This window comes from Sorghum bicolor, chromosome 1 (assembly GCF_000003195.3).
Source record: "Sorghum bicolor cultivar BTx623 chromosome 1, Sorghum_bicolor_NCBIv3, whole genome shotgun sequence".
Classification (NCBI taxonomy): Eukaryota; Viridiplantae; Streptophyta; class Magnoliopsida; order Poales; family Poaceae; genus Sorghum; species Sorghum bicolor.
In genome coordinates, this window is record NC_012870.2 from 33,761,878 (window position 1) to 33,779,337 (window position 17,460).

Sequence of the window (17,460 nt, forward strand, 5' to 3'; positions counted from 1 at the left end):
ATCCGGCGAGAAATACATTTTCAAACTCGGTTGGCATATTCTAGGAAGCGCTTTGTACCGTGGGTTTGAATCCCATAATTGCGAGGGACTCTTTAGAAAAATGGCCCTACGAAGCGGTATGGGCCGCTCATGGCCATCAAATTCAAGATCGACGGCCGGGATTAGATGGGAGGGGAGAGAGGGCGGCACCGACGGCCAAAACAGGAGAGCCAGTGGTGGCGCGCCATGAACGGCAGTGAGAAGGTCAAGGCGAGTCCGTACCAGGGCAAAACGTGGCCGGAAGAGTGGCCAGCGCGGCGGTTTGCGACGACGCCATGGCCGGTCGTACCAGAGCTCGTGGGGAAGACTCTAGGGACCACGTTTTCGCATGGGAGAAAGCCGGAGAGGGAGAAGGGAAGGAGGTGCGCTCACCACAACGAAAATCAGAGGCGGAGACGGCTCGGTTCGTCGGGTTGAACACGGCGGATTGCGGTGGTCACCGGCGGCGGTTCTCTGCGCAAGCGAGCTCAAGGGAGAGAGAGGAAGTGGGGTCTAGGAGGCGAAATGGACGCAGGGCAGAGGCACGGGCTCGGGTGCGTCGAAAGAGGCGAGGCGCGGGGGAGAACGTGGGAGAGATAGCAGCGAGGTTGCGGCAGTTGTGGCTCTGCCACTGAGCGTCCGAGGGCGAAGGGGACTGTTGCTGAAGGAGGGGGATGACTGGCGGGCCCCAACTATCATTGAGCCAAGGGGAAAATGGTGTTGTAGTGTCTGCCGAGTTGCAGACTAGGTCGGCCTAGCAATGAGAGAAGGGGAAGGGAGCACGTGGGCCGAGAGGAGTTGGGTGAGGTAGGCCAGAAAAGAAGGAGGGGATAGGGTTGCCTTTTTTTAACAAAATTTTCAAAGCTCATTTGATTTGTTTTCACAAAACCACACATCACATAAATAAATGTACAGCATGAATGCATCAACGTGCTTCTAAACTTATCGTAAATTTTTAATTTCCCAAAATTTAATAATTTCCTATATTGTAGTGCTCACAAAAAAACCTATTTTAATTAAATCAAATTCAACTATTTAAAAGAAGAAATTTTTTTGGGTGTTACATATTTGAACACCATCAATATAGACATATAATGTAAAATAATTAATGAATTACCTAAACCCCAAACGCATTTGTACGGACGGTTCACTTAGCTAACCGCGTATGTAAATCGTCTATTTACACTATTTCTACAGTCCCCGACGCACATGCGCTGGAATCCGCCTATACAAATTGCTTTGGAACAAATATGCTTGGCAATTCGTCACACTGTTTCTTAATATCCTTGCGCTCTCTTACATTGCTCTGGTTGGTAGTACACGCTTGGCATCAAATAAACAAATATAAGGTGATCTTGATGGCTATGGTACTGACGCACGCGTCATTATCCTTGGATAAGCTCTGCGCTGTTCCCCGTTGCGAATCCTCGCGTGAACGCACCCACGACGACCAAAGCAAGGAGACAGATCATGTACGCTATCTTGCCACCATGCATTTAAAGATGAGGACATTGCTTTAAATAGATACCCATAATTTTTCTGTAGTCTAACTTAATAAACAAAATATTTACGGTTCTTCTTTAGTCCAATTTAATGAATTAAAGTTTATTTAGTTTATTAAATTAAACTAGAGAAAAAACACAATTACCCATTTAGAATACCATCCCTATCCTTACATGCATCCAAGCCAAGCGAGGTAGCGTCAAAAAAGATCCGACCTCGCTTTCACTCTCCGTTCGCACTTTATCCCCATTAGCGCCAGCAGCATTGAACTGACCCACACACACCACTACTTTCGATCTGTATGTCTTTGCTAGGTGCAGAAATTTAAACATATGAGGCCTCGTTTATTGTGTCGCAGATCATCAACGAAAAAGGCCAGTTTCATGGGGGCAATCAACCATGATCACATGTTATATATATATATATATATATATATATATATATTCATTCAATCTGTGTTTTTTGGAACTATGTGTTTGGAGCTGAGAAACAACTGGAATTTAATTAGAGATAAGATACAATCTATGAACTGTGTGTGATGAACAATTCGTGACTCGGTGATGAAAAATTGTGATCGTTCTTGTATGTATATGTGATATTAGTATATGTTTATATATATGATACTCTATGTGTATCAGTGTTGTGGGGGCTGTTTTGTGGGTTACAGACGTGTAGGCATAAAACGCATCTGTAGTATTTTCCTTCCTATGGATGTGTCTCTAGACTAGGTACGTCTATGGTAAGGATAATAATACAAACGTGCGTATATAATAGGAGTATATAGTATATATGCTCCTCACTATGGACACATGAACTGTACATGCGTTGCTACTATGGTCATTCATACATACATGTTTAAAGATGGCATCTGTAGTACTCCCTCCATCAAGTGACGTTTTTTACTTTTAGAAATCGTGTTTGACCATTTGTTTTATTCAAAAATTTTATGTAAATTATAAAATAAATAAATCATTAGTAAAGTATCTCTAATGATAAAATATGTCTTAACAAAATATATAATATTTATGTAAAAATTTTGAATAAGACGGATGATTAAATAAGATGTCTGAAATTCTAAAACGACACTTTTTTTTGGAAGGGTGCGTAGCGTATACACGTCTGGATCGTGGTCATTGAAACAAGCGCACTCACCCATCTCATCTGTAGCAGTATCCTTAGTACAGACTCGTTGAGGGTATATGAGTTTGAACTATGATATTCACAATGACATGTGTTCATTTTAATTACAATTATATTTAAGTACTGTAGTTATATTCTTACTATAGATACTTATTCTGTGTGTCTATGATAAGCCTTTTTACGCATACATTATTACCGACATGCGCAGGCGCATCTATGACGCGCCTAAACGCGCGTCTGTGAAGTGTTTTTACGAACATATTATTGCTGACACGCGCGGGCACATCTATGACGTACCTAAACGCAGCACACATTGCTTGTCTTTAGTTATAAGGAAGCAGAGAAACAAAACTGAGCAAATTTAAATAGATTGTGTGTGTGAATATATACTCGTTTTTTATCAAATACATGTTGAAGTAACAATAATTGTCTGAAAAAAAGCAGACAAGCCTACATATTGTAGAACCACGTTAAAATGTGGGCACTCTAGATTTTCCGTGTTTATGAGATTTGTGCCAGGGTAACCCGAAACACCATACATGTGGTTGCAACACCATTATCATTCAGCACGAGAAGCAATTGCAACCCGCTGGACCGGACGATATTGTCAACTTTGGGATCTCGCTATGGCCTTTGCAGATAACATAGCTAGCAGTATTGGACAGAACTGCTAACCAAATATGAGTTTTAGATGCAAATATATCCATATGTTGTAAGGGAACATAAACCATATTGATCAGTATCATGCTAATAACATTGAGCTTGCTATCACTACTATAAAAGCATGTATCATCATCATTATCATCACTCTCGGTTCTGAGCTACAAACCAACATTGATAAGTGGCATGTCACTACGGTTATAGCCTCGAGCCAGCCGTGAAATACCACTGCGGCTATGTAACACCCTAAAAATTCCCTTCTTTAAAATAGTTAAAATTTGATTTATTGAGTCAATTTTGTGAGCATTAAAATATAAGAAAAATAAATAAATTTTGGGAAGCTAAAATTTAATATAAGTTTAGAATAACATTTTCGATGCATGCATGCTAGGGCATTTTTATTGTGATGATTGTTTTAAAAATAAAATGTCAATTTGCTCAAAAATTCAATTAGAAAAATGTGTTTGGAAAATTTATTTCAAAAAGAAAATGGCAAAAAAAAACACTTTTCCTCCCCTTTCCCTCTCTTTCTCCTCTCGGCCTTTTCGGCCCAACCCTCCCCCGCGCCCTTCTTTCTTTGGGTCTGGCCCAGCCGGCCACACCCCTCTCTCCCCCTCTCTCTCCCGCTGACAGGCCGGGCCCGCCTGTCAGCTCCTTCTCCTCCAACTGCCTCCATCCTCTCCATTCGCATGAATGGAAACCGACGCTGCTCCCCGCTCCCACTCTCCCATGTTCTCCCCGTGCCTCGCTCCCTTTCAGCCGTGCCCGAGCCCGCATCGTTGCCCCGGTTCATTTCTCACTCCCAGACCCCGCTCCCTCTCTCTCTCTCTCTCCCGGCACTTTGCATATCGCCAAGCCACCCACCGTTGCCATTAGCGCCCGATGCTCCTCTGGGGCCATCAAAGATTGCTTGCCGAGCTCCGCAGCGTGATCACGAAACTGTAGGTGCACTTTTCCCTCTGTTTCCCGGTCTCGGGGTTGCCCTAAACACCGTTGAACTCGTGCAGGGAAGCGCCGCCCGCCATCTCGCGACGCACGCCTACACTGAACCTTCCCCGGCCTCGTAAACTCCCTGGGTGAGTTCCCTGTGTTCCCCTCTTGCTTCCCGTGCTTTCGGTTCAACGAATCGTGCTTTAAATCACGTGATTGCCGAACTCCGGCGAGAGGCGTGGCCTTCCGGCCATGGCGCCGCCGCCCAGACCACCGGCGGTCAGCCGGACTCCCCCTCATTTTATCCCAATTTAATCCGAGCCATCCGCGTGAGATCCAACGGCTCACGATGGACAATACCCTTTCGGCATGAAATTTTGTTAAAGAGCCCCTCAACTTTTTAAATATAGAACCCGCGGTCCCTGGCGCCTTCGAAAAAATACGCCTTGCTATGTTGAAAACGTAAACTATCGGGGCTTGCTTCATAATACATTTTCAGTATTTACTAAATTGCCACTGAACTTGTTTTGGCTATAAAATATTCATTTTAACTCCGATTTGACCCATTCAAATTGCGTTAAGTTCGTATTTGAAAGATATACATGTTAGTAATACGGTTTTCTCAGTTTGAAACTTTTTCATTTCGTGACACTATTTAATTAATTTATTTTCTATATAAAATCTTAGAAAATTCATATCTTCTCCGTTTTAGCTCTGATTCGATCCGTTCAAGTTGCGTTAGTTTTATAATTTCATAAGCTTCGCATTAGTACCATTTTTGTCTAGATTCACCACAGTTAGGTTTCCTAGATAAATATAAGTCCGTAGATAGCCCTTGCAGTCGCGTTTAATGCGTAGATTTCACATCGTGACTCCGTTTTCCGTGAAATTCTCGTTGACATGATCGTAGCAGCGTGTAGATGATTTTGGAAAACTTTTATTTAAATTTATTTACTGCTGGTGTACTGTTCTAATTGTAATCTTGTTTGCTTCGTGTATGTCTGTCTCCAATTGTTTATGTGTTGATGATCGATGATCAAGTTTAGACAGTGGGCATTACTTCAGTGATCAAGATCAGAGCCTTGGAAGCAAGTAAGATCAGCAGGACCAGCAGGAGCAATTGGATCAAGGCAAGTATAGCATTTGGGTTTTAATTCTATGACCATGATCTTGTGACTAGATTAATATAAAGCAACAAATGATAATAATGACTTTTTAGCAACTTGAGGATTTATTCGTAAGTGATAACCGGGATGAAAGTGCAACCATGAGGGCTATAATAGCTTTGGCTTTAGTCAAGTATGAGTAACTTTTCTAGCTGGTTAGAGGTTACCCACGTGGCGCAAATGGGGGATAGCAGACCGTGGATTCCCTGTGGGGTAGAATCACATGGACTGACTACCGAAACCAAACGACCCTAACTTGTTAGACGAACCTTTGAAACACTTCATAGTGATCCCTGCCGACCTACCTTGGTAGTGGGTAACGAGGCTGATCCCCTCAGGTGAAAGGGTAAATCATGACTCATGGGTAAAGATGTACAACCTCTACAGAGTATTAAAAACTGGTATACTAGCCGTGCTCACGGTCACGAGCGGCCTTGGAGATTCTTACATTAAGGGTGATGAATCTTGTTATGTTAAGATACTCATTGTTTATTGTTTAATGCTAATATATGTCACATTGATCATGAGACCGTATGATCTATACTATCTAGTTGCTATACTTGCAGAGTTCGTCTTGGACTCACTCTTGCTATCTCCCCCACACCTCAGGAGAAGTATTGGGCTTGTGATCAACCAGTCAGTTGGATCCTGTAGAGTGAAGTTAATACCCGAAGTTTGAAGTTATCTTCCATGGTTTGCTGCCTAAGGTTGTTTCTGATTTATTATGTACGCTATATAATTTATGCGTTGTCCTTTGATATTACCCCTTATTTGTAGCTATATATGAGGTTTGTCTTCTAAAACTCACATATGGTGCATATCTGATTTTGTTCTTAAAATCGGGTGTTACAAAGTGGTATCAAAGCAATGCTGACTGTAGGACGCAAGTCTAGTTAGAACCGGACGTTTTAGAATGCTTCTATCTCTACTTACTACTTGCTTTCACCTTAACCTTGATAATTGCAAAAAAAATTATGCTTACCTCTGCCCTATTCTATTATAAAACATTGTCTCTATTCTAAATCCAACCTCCTTGTCTATTTAGATGGCTCATAACGAGGAGAGCTTTGGCATGAATGAACAAAAGGACTCAGAGATGCCACCCATAAAAGCATTGGACAACGAGAAGCTTCTAGCCATGCAAAAGCAAGTAGTGGAAGGAATGACTCAGAATGGGAACTCTCAACAGTGCATCTCAGGACCAGTGAAGAGACAAGTAGCAGAAGCCTGGAGAAATCTGAGAAGCCATGGAGGTGTTGGTAGTAGTACATTAGGATATCAGGGTCAATGCCATTGTTGTAGGCATTATGGTCTCCCTTGTCTTCGGAATAGGTCTTCAAAAAACGAAGTTAAGATAAAACCAAATTGTGTGACTAATGAGGATAAGAAGAGGAAGGAAAAATCACTAGAGCCAGCATTGGGAAGTGAACAACATTCAAATCCTAAGTTGTCACATTTAGCTTTGAACTCTGGCCATGAAAATCCAAACCCTGGAGATGAAGAAACTTCTCAGGCTAACCCCACTGCTCATGAGGTATGCATAGATGGATGGACCATCACTTATAAGGAGTTTCAACCTTAAAGGATCAACCAAGTTAGGAAGAAAGCTAGCCAACCAGAGACAAACCTTCAGAGTCAGTGAGCTGATAACACACCGAGCAACACCTTAGTGTAAAATGATATCACAAAGGATCCAGTTAAGAGAAAGTGTTATCACTGCCGACAGGAAGGACACTATGTATACTCTTGTCCACAGAGGAATCAATAGATGCATCATGAAAGAAGCCACAATGAGTTTAAGATATAGGAGTTTGTGCCCTTGTGTAATAAAAACGCTAGTAGCGAAAGTCGAGTTTGTGTGCCTTGTGAACCTTTACTGCTTGGTTGAATTATTTTTATGATTATGTTTGATTTGGATCTTTGTAATGAGTATAATGATCTTGTGAGTTTCTTCAGAATTTCATTTAGTTTATATGTCTAAGGCATAAGGATTAATGACATAAATAGTTGGGTTTTGGTTTTTCTCTTGTGACCTTATCCTGCCTTTCTAGAGTATCTCATCTTTATCAGTTTATGTCTCTGTTCTTGGATGACCAAAAATCATGAGAAAATTCTAGATGATAATAGACTTCAATATATTTCTCTGACCGCAAGAATCACCCTCATAGCTATTATGGTTTGGATGTTACAAAAATCACAAGACGATATAGATATGCTGTCAAGAATCTGGACCAGTTTTGGTTGCCTGCTGTTTTGGACAAATATAACTATAGAATTTGGACAAGTGTTCTATAGAAAGGTTGTAGAAAATTTTCTAAGCTTTCTAACGGTATAAGCTACGGCCCTATTGGATTAACAGAACAAGAGTTATGTCTATTTTACTGCACTGGTGATTTTCATATCACGAGGAAATTTCAGGATATATGTTTCTTCCTTGCACATAAGTTCCTTGGCATGTCAAAAGGTCTCAATGCAAGATAACTTGTCAAGAAAAAGTGCAAGCTACCTTCCTTGTGCCTCCTACTCGACCTTTCTTAAGGGGGCTAGAACCTTGATATCACGGGTTGATGCATTTTCAACTTATCTTGAAGTGAGAGTTGTCTCTTGAGATATTCGATGATTATGATCATCTCTCCTCGTGTTATTGACGTTGGTCACTTGATGATAGGGAGTGTAGTATCTCATGGATCAGGAGCCCTATATGATGCCTCTTACTGATACTTGGGAAGAGAATGATGATCCTACGCTTGATGGATGTTATGAATGATGAAACTGTGTACTATCAAAATAATGATACTGAAGAGCAAGTTAGAAGTGAATCAAATCAGAATCCACAACGGCGAAAGAGAAAAAGGAAAAGCCGTAAGAAGTCTGCTGATGGAAGTAAGGTGCAACAAGACTATATGAATGGAAGACTGAGCAATGTGGATAGGCATAACATTCATGGAGCTACCAAAGTGGTTGGTGGCTATATTCAAGTAGACTCAGTGCTAGTTTTGCTCTGTTTGACCCGGGTGCTTCGCATTCTTTCATTTCTGCCGACTTGGTAAAGACGATCGAGCGGGTGAAGTGCCCAACGAGGAAGCCTTTGTTAGTGCATACCCCAATAGGAGAAATACAAGCAGATCGGGTGTGCTCAAATATCAATCTGGTCATAAACAAGGAAAACTTCACTGTAAACCTCATTGTGCTAGAGTCACTTGGTATTCCCTTGGTCCTTGGTAATGATGGTTGTGTGCACACAAAGAAGTGATCTATGGTACACAGTACAAAATGCTCTTAATAGCACTGTTAGGAAAAAGAAATGAGTATCACGGTGGTCCACTCTTACCTGAGGAGGCAAATGCATATTAAGTTTCCATGTCTCTTGGAGTTGTAAGCTAAAAGAAACTAGTAGTCAAGATGGACTTTGGTCAATTATGAATAATAGTTATTCAATGGAATTATGTTCACGAGGTGTGACCTTGAGACAAGTGTTTAAGTTTGGTATGCAAGTTGTGAAGTTGAAAGGATTATCAAGATATTTTCCAGTTTCTCTTAGAGGATCTGAGCCTCTTCCGAATCTCGAGGACGAGATTTATTTTAAGGGGATAGAATTGTAACACCCTAAAAATTCCCTTCTTTAAAATAGTTAAAATTTGATTTATTGAGTCAATTTTGTGAGTATTAAAATATAGGAAAAATAAATAAATTTTGGGAAGATAAAATTTAATATAAGTTTAGAATAACATTTTCGATGCATGCATGCTGGTGCATTTTTATTGTGATGATTGTTTTAAAAACAAAATGTCAATTTGCTCAAAAATTCAATTAGAAAATGCGTTTGGAAAATTTATTTGAAAAAGAAAATGGCAAAAAAAACTTTTCTTCCTCTTTCCCTCTGTTTCGCCTCTCGGCCTTTTCGGCCCAACCCTCCCCCGTGCCCTTCTTTCTTTGGGCCTCGCCCAGCCGGCCACACCCCTCTCTCCCCATCTCTCTCCCGCTGACAGGCTGGGCCCGCCTGTCCGCTCCTTCTCCTCCAACTGCCTCCATCCTCTCCCTTCGCGTGAATGGAAACCGACACCGCTCCCCGCTCCCACTCTCCCGTGTTCTCCCCGTGCCTCGCTCCCTTTGAGCCGTGCCCGAGCCCGCGCCGTTACCCCGCGTTCATTTCTCCCTCCCAGACCCCGCTCCCTCTCTCTCCTGGCACTTTGCATATCGCCAAGCCACCCGCCGTCGCCATTAGCACCCGATGCTCCTCTGGGGCCATCAAAGACTGCTTGCCGAGCTCCGCAGCGTTGCATACGTTTTCAGTATTTACTAAATTGCCACTGAACTTGTTTTGGCTATAAAATATTCATTTTAAATCCGATTTGATCCATTCAAATTGCGTTAAGTTCGTATTTGAAAGATATACATGTTAGTAATACGGTTTTCTCAGTTTGAAACTTTTTAATTTCGTGAAACTATTTAATTAATTTCTTTTCTATATAAAATCTTAGAAAATTCAAATCTTGTCCGTTTTAGATCCGATTCGATCCGTTCAAGTTGCGTTTGTTTTATAATTTTATAAGCTTCGTGTTTATACCATTGTTGTCTAGATTCACCATTGTTAGATTTTCTAGATAAATACAAGTGTGTAGATAGCCCTTGGAGTCCCGTTTAATGCGTAGATTTCACGTCGTAACTCCGTTTTCCGTGAAATTTTCGGTGACGTGATCGTAGCATCGTGTAGATGATTTTGGAAAACTTTTATTTAAATTTATTTACTGCTGGTGTGCTGTTCTAATTATAATCTTGTTTGCTTCGTGTATGTCTGTCTCCGATTGTTTGTGTGTTGATGATCGATGATCGAGTTTAGACAGTAGGCATTACTTCAGTGATCAAGATCAGAGCCTTGGAAGCAAGTAAGATCAGCAGGACCAGCAGGAGCAATTGGATCAAGGCAAGTATAGCATTTGGGTTTTAATTCTATGACCATGATCTTGTGACTAGATTAATATAAAGCAACAAATGATAATAATGACTTTTTAGCAACTTGAGGATTTATTCGTAAGTGATAACCGGATAAAAGTGCAACCATGAGAGCTATAATGGCTCTAGCTTTAGTCAAGTATGAGTAACTTTTCTAGCTGGTTAGAGGTTACTCGCGTTGCGCAAATGAGGGATAGCGGACCGTGGATTCCCTGCGGGGTAGAATCACATGGACTGAGTACCGAAACCAAGCGACCCTAACTTGTTAGATGAATCTTTGAAAGACTTCATAGTGATCCCTGTAGACCTGCCTTGGTAGTGGGTTACGAGGCTGATCACCTCGGGCGAAAGGGTAAATCATGACTCATGGGTAAAGATGTACAACCTCTGCAGAGTGTTAAAAACTGGTATACTAGCCGTGCTCACGGTCACGAGCGGCCTTGGGGATTCTTACATTAAGGGTGGTGAATCTTGTTGTGTTAAGATACTCATTGTTTATTGTTTAATGCTCTATATTATTTATGTCACATTGATCATGACACCGTGGGATCTATACTATTTAGTTGCTATACTTGCGGAGTTCGTCTTGGACTCACTCTTGCTATCTCCCCCACACCTCAGGAGAAGTATTGGGCTTGTGATCAATTAGTGAGTTGGATCCTGTAGAGTGAAGTTAATACCCGAAGTTTGAAGTTATCTTCCATGGTTTGCTGTCTAAGGTTGTTTCTGATTGATTATGTACGCTATATAATTTATGCGTTGTCCTTTGATATTACCTCTTATTTGTAGCTATATGTGAGGTTTGTCTTCTAAAACTCACATATGGTGCATATCTGATTTTGTTCTTAAAATCTGGTGTTACAGGGTACGTGGCTATGCCCAGCAGTGATAACCCTCTTGTACATAAGACAAAAAACATAACATCTATCAGATGAAGATATAAACTTTATATGAAAATATAAACCGGAGTGTAAAACATTGTAGTTATGCACTTATTTTAGTTTAGATGTCCAAATATTTAATATAAGTAGACATAATAAACGGTTTTCATTGGAGACAACGTCTTTGTCAAAGTTGTAGCACATGATGAAATCTACAACCTTCTAGTTAACAACTTTTTCATCTAAGGTCATTTATAGAATAAAATATAAAAGATCCATACATGTGAAGTTAAAAGAATAACATTAACTATATAGCCATTCTATGTTAGCTGAGATATTATTAGTTGATGGAACTTAGTTCGAATCCACCATAGAAATGCATATTTTCCTCTTTCTTTAATTTTAAATATTTTCACTTCAGATTCTAGCCATGAGAATGATATCACCGGTACTAGTAGTTTGTATAAAGATGAGCTATATGCCCCGGTGCATCATGCGTGTGATACTAAAGTTTTGTTGTACTAGATCCAAACTTGTAGTATATACGTGTGAGAAGCAGACACTCCAAAAGTAAAAGTGACAGATTAGTTTTTTTTTTTTTTACAACAAAGTGACACATTAGTTGGAGCGGGTATCAGAGTGAGAAACAAAACAGAACAAAAAGTTAATTATTGTTTTAAAATTAAATATACTTGCGCATATAGATAACAGCTAATTAACCACATATACGTTGGGTTGGTGGTTGGTTATTAGCATGTACGGAGTACACTCAAATGGCGCCACAGTGGCGTGTCCGGCAACGCTGGCTGGCCGGGCCTGAGTGGAGTGTGTGTATATAAGCAACATGTATGCATGTCGAGCATGCATGCCTAGCAGACAAGGCCAGTGGCGTGAGCGATCGAGCTATATATATAGGGCAGGGTGAGGCCGGCCGGAGACGCCTGAGCTGAGAGAAGATCGATCGGAGGGTGTGATCTTGAGGTCACATGGAACTTGCCGGGACATGGAGGAAGGTGATGCCTTATATGGCCATGGTCTTTCTTCAGTTGGGCTTCGCCGGGATGTTCCTCATCTCCGTCGCGTCCCTGCGGCAGGGAATGAGCCACTACGTCCTTGTTGTCTACCGGAACGTAGCCGCAGCCATTGTTATGGCTCCATTCGCCCTCTGGTTTGAGAGGTGATTATATTCATCTATCCAAATCCATTCTGATAGCACTCACATCACGTTTTTTTTTTAGAGATCCTAGCATATATACTTGATATGCAGTTCTACATACATGTCGTGTTATGAATATCGAAGGGATGATTAAGGGCATGTTTTGCATATAGCTTTTTTACGGCTCCTCAACTTGTGGTACATCTTATCATACTGTAGTAGCACTGTTGACATGAGGTATTTTATTTTGTCTCCCCTTACAAAATGAACATAGAGCTAGAAAAAAGCCATGATTTGTCGCTCATCTAATATATTTGTTCTGCCATAAATTCCATTAATAAATATTCCAAAGTCATTAATTGGCATCTTTGTATTCAAAATTGTAAGATGTCAATTGTAAAAATTTTCGTTCCTTTTTTTTCTGCCTGATGAGAGACTTGCCTTCAAATATATTGATTGACCAACAATTATATATTAGTTAACAGTTTTTATCACACATAATCATACGGACTAGACACTGCATGTATTCTGGCATATCACGCTACTACATTTTCGTTGGGTCCTGACGATGCATTCATATGGAAACAAAAAACTAATTAAGTTAGCGATATAATCTCATCTCATGAATTTCAAAAGAAGGGTGCCTTTCCTTGGACATCGCTTATTTTTGGTGAGGCCAATTGGCAACCGCATCTCCAAGAGACTATGTAAAATTATACTCTAAACTATAAGATTTTGCCATTGTGTAAAATAAAAACTCAGTCAAAACATAGAATTCGACAACAGCCTTTATATAGGATAGCTAGTGAGGACGACATGCTATATATGATAAGCGAAAGTTTAGGAATATCAAACTTGTTATTTTAGTAAACCAAATAGCACACCAGTTGAATTTTAATTTTTGTTTTAAAAATGTAAAAATAGCCTAGATAACATGAATAATATATGTGCTGGAGTTGCTCTTAAAATACATAATGGAGAGGCACCTCCTTCAGTTGGCTTCGGGTAAAAGCAGAGTTTTCTCAAAATAAAAGAAAGAGAAACAAAAGTAGCTTTCGGTGTGTCGATGTTGCTAAAAAGTTTATCCCTATCATGAGAGTTACTGATTGATCGTTCAAAGACGAAAAATAAATAACGACTCTTGTACATGGCCAGCGTGCGTTGGTCGATGTGCACTAGTACTTTTTTGTGTGACTAAAGTTGGTAGTAAAGAATCGGAAAGCAAGAAAGCGACCTCGTATTCATTATTAACAGTATCGTCCTTTCTCGTGACAGGAAAACAAGGCCTAAACTGAGCCTATCAGTGTTCATCAAGATCCTGGCTTTGGGATTACTCGAGTTACGATTAACACAATTACCCTTTTTTATATCATCTTTCACTTTGTCTATACATGACATACGAATTATTTATTAACAAGTGTACTTTTCTTTGAATTACTCAAGGCCCGTGCTCGACCAAAACTTCATCTATATGGGAGTGAATAGCACATCAGCAAGCTTCGCCTCGGCATTAACCAACATATTGCCAGCTCTAACTTTTGTAAATGCCATCATACTCAGGTGAAGCTACGCTACAATACACACAAAAACACACAGGGTTTGTTTGCCATAGCTCAACTTCATTAATAAAGCTGTTTTTTTAGAAAATAATTGCATAAGCAACTTTATTTAAATTAAAGCTAAGCTATTTTAGAAAAAATGTTTAGTAAAAATAGCTTCACCAACTTTTTTATGCATAAATGAGAGAGAGAAATGGATGAGAGAGCTGTAATAAACTACTTTTTTTAATTTTATCCCAACTTATATTTTTATGAGAGGAGAAGAAAAACAACTTCACCCGTAAATTTGTTTTAGAAATAACCATTTGGCAAAAAAAACAGCTCACAACAGCTTATGAAGCTGTTGTGAGCTGTTTTTTTTTTTTTTGGTAAACACTTGTTTTCAAAACAACTTCATGGGTAAGCTGTTTTTCTTCTTCTCTCAAAAACATGAGTAGGATGAAACTGAAAAAAAAGTAGTTTATTGTAGCACTCTCCCTCATTTCGTTCTCTCATCTATGCAAGATGTAGTTGGTGAAGTTATTTTATCAAATATTTTTTCCAAAGTAGTTTAGCTTCATTTAGGATTTAGAGAGATGCTGATGAAGCTAATTTTTTTTTTAAAAAAAACTGATTTACTAATGAAGTTGACGTGTGCCAAATAAGGCCTTTGTAGAAATGGCCGTACTAAAAACTAAACATGCAATGGTTTCATGCTCCACGTACGTGATGATCATAACCAAGGATGGAGAGAATAGAGACTAAGGAGCGACGGAGCCTGGCTAAGATTGCTGGAACGGCCATAACCGTCGGGGGTGCCTTGCTTATGATACTTTTCAAGGGCCCCAACGTCAACTGCCCATGGAGCAAGCACGTCATCAACGACTCCGTATCCGACAGCGGTGCCCACAACAGCGGGCACTGGCTCATGGGCACGTTCATGATCCTGTTAAGCTGCTTCTGCTGGTCGGCCTTCTTCATACTCCAAGTAATTATTACCTAAAACTCGAGGCTTTTTTTAGCTTGCTAGCTACTTATATACTACTCCCTCCGTATCGAAATTTATTTAGAACAGCGATATAGTTTTCAAAACATAAATTGGACCTTTTATTTTTATAAAAATATTTAGACAAAAATAATATATGTATATTTTTTGGAAGTATTTTTTAAGATAAATGTATTCATATAATTTTCACATATGTAAACTCAACAATTTAAAATTTAAAAGTTACTGATGATTTATATTGTAAATATTTGACTCAAATCTTATTCAAAACGACTTCTAAATCTGCTTAGAATTAATGCCTCGTGTGGCTGGCGCGCTATCATATATGGACCGAGACATACACTTTTCTTGGTGCAAAGCTAATCCTAATAAGAGGATGTAAATTTTCAGTCATACACGTTGAGGAGTTACCCATGTGGACTCTCCTTGACCACTCTGATATGCGCAACGGGTGCCATGGAGAGCGGCGCGGTCGCCCTAGTCATGGAGCGTGACACTAAAGCCTGGTCCATCGGGTTTGACATAAGACTCTTCACGGCCGTCTACTCTGTAAGTCGTATCAGTTGTCCTATAGCTTGTACTGCATGTACGATTGATTAATTGGCTCACAATTGCTGCAGGGAATAATGTGCTCCGGAGTTGCTTACTACGTGCAAGGGATAGTGATTAAGGAGAGGGGACCAGTATTTGTGACTGCGTTTAGCCCACTCTGCATGATTATAGTGACTGTGCTAGGCTCCTTCATTCTTTCTGAGGTGGTTACTTTAGGAAGGTATATAAACACACACACACACATGTCTGATCCAGGATTAACTACATTAATTATTTCATTAATTATTGTCTAATTTACATGGACAAAGCTAGAGCATCTTAATTAGTTGATGTGATCGTCCACATGTGTAGGCTGATTGGTGCGACAGTCATTGTTGTTGGCCTCTATGCGCTCATCTGGGGCAAGAACATGGACCATCTGAAGTCTATTGATAATAATAAGGAAGAAAACAGTTTTGAGAAGCACAAGAGTTTTGAGCTATCGTTCTCAACTTCTGACGTTAACAAAACAAGCAGTCTCGGCAACATCTAGAAGCTACTGAAGCGGCATATAGTAAGGAAACACAGTGCGCTGACGTCACCGGTTTGTGTCCGTGTGTGTCATGATGTCTCTGCTGGTCTGCTTATCGTAGGGCCTGTTTGGTTCGTGTTTCTTAGGAGCCTGGTTCGTATTAAGGAGCCGGGCTGGTTGGAGCCAGGCTGATGTCATGCAACTCGGTCTATTTGGTTGGTTGCATAAGCTGAGTCCGTATGAGAAGAGATGTTGTTTGGTTGCCCGCATAAACAAATGTTGCATAACATAAAAAATATTAAATAATTATCAAAATGATATTTACGTTACATAAATACACTCAAATACATCTTATTTATCTTAATATTTGCTAATCTTCTTTAAAATATACTAATATCACTTAATACATACTAATTATACTGTAATAAGGTAATTAGGAGATTAACACCCGCACCCGGCCAGCCAGGCCTGCCAGAAACGCTCGATTTGGGCGTTCTCTGCGAGCCTGGCTCGCCTTGTACGGTTGCATGGCAGCAGCCTGGCTCTGCCGCTTGATCAGGCAACCAAACGCATGCAAGTTGCATGCGGCGAGCCATGCATGGCGTGATGCAGGCAACCAAACGCCTACCTATCGAACCCATTGATTTAACGCTAGCGGCCGGCCTAGCATTGCAGTGAAAAATGCAATTTTAGCATGCTCTATGTCCCCGTTCTACATATTTGTGGTGACGAAACGTCAAATTCAAGGGAAAAGAAATTATTCTAGTCTATGCATGAATTGAGCACCTAACGACGTTCAAAAACGGTTTTCCTAATATGTTTTTAAAACCACAATATGTTTACTGGGTGCGCCTTGTTGTTCGAGGGCTTCGGTAACCACGTGTTAGCATCCCCTAGGGTGTTGCTTTATCAAACTCTATTATAAGCTTAATGAATAACGTGCCAGTCGTGATCGCAAAAAAAAAAACATCGTTAAAAAATGTGACATTTGCATTGTCGGGCTTCTCAATGCCGTCGCAAAATCATTTCTAGAGTTTGGTGCGCTAACACACCTGCCCCACACCAAATACATATGCAGCCAACCGTCCATAGAAGCTGATTTCTAATTATGGTTGCCTTCGGCAATGACCTTTGAAAATCTGTTTTCAGGGTTGTTGGCTAAAAAGAACTGCTATTGGAAGCAGTGGGGGATCTAGGACAAAATCGGACTATGGCGAACTTTAGACTACTACTAGCTTTTTCCACGAAGCGATTGTATAGAAGATAAAAGATAATAGCATGAAAAGATATATTTATATATATATCCATAAACCATGTGTCCATGCATGTCACAATCTCATATAATTGATGTTTTAAAACTATAAAAGATGAAACCAAATGGTATCAGTACCCATAGCTGCAACTTCAATTGTTTTTTCAGGTGTAGTATTAATTATCTGTACCGGT

At 40.2% G+C, this 17,460-nt stretch overlaps 1 protein-coding gene across 3 annotated transcripts; it reads left to right on the plus strand.

Annotated features, from left to right (window-relative positions):
* Positions 12,115-16,343, plus strand: LOC8155718 (WAT1-related protein At4g08290). 3 transcript variants are annotated; one of them, XM_021458116.1, is made up of 8 exons: positions 12,118-12,264; positions 12,346-12,428; positions 13,683-13,745; positions 13,851-13,967; positions 14,690-14,933; positions 15,342-15,500; positions 15,572-15,723; positions 15,855-16,320. In XM_021458116.1, exons 1-8 carry the CDS (start codon positions 12,238-12,240, stop codon positions 16,033-16,035), a joined length of 1,026 nt encoding a protein of 341 aa, XP_021313791.1. In that variant the 5' UTR covers positions 12,118-12,237; the 3' UTR covers positions 16,036-16,320. The 3 variants fall into 3 exon arrangements, with proteins under 3 accessions (XP_021313774.1, XP_002489200.1, XP_021313791.1); XM_002489155.2 differs by having other exon boundaries at positions 12,116-12,428; positions 15,855-16,343; XM_021458099.1 differs by lacking the exon at positions 13,683-13,745 and having other exon boundaries at positions 12,115-12,428.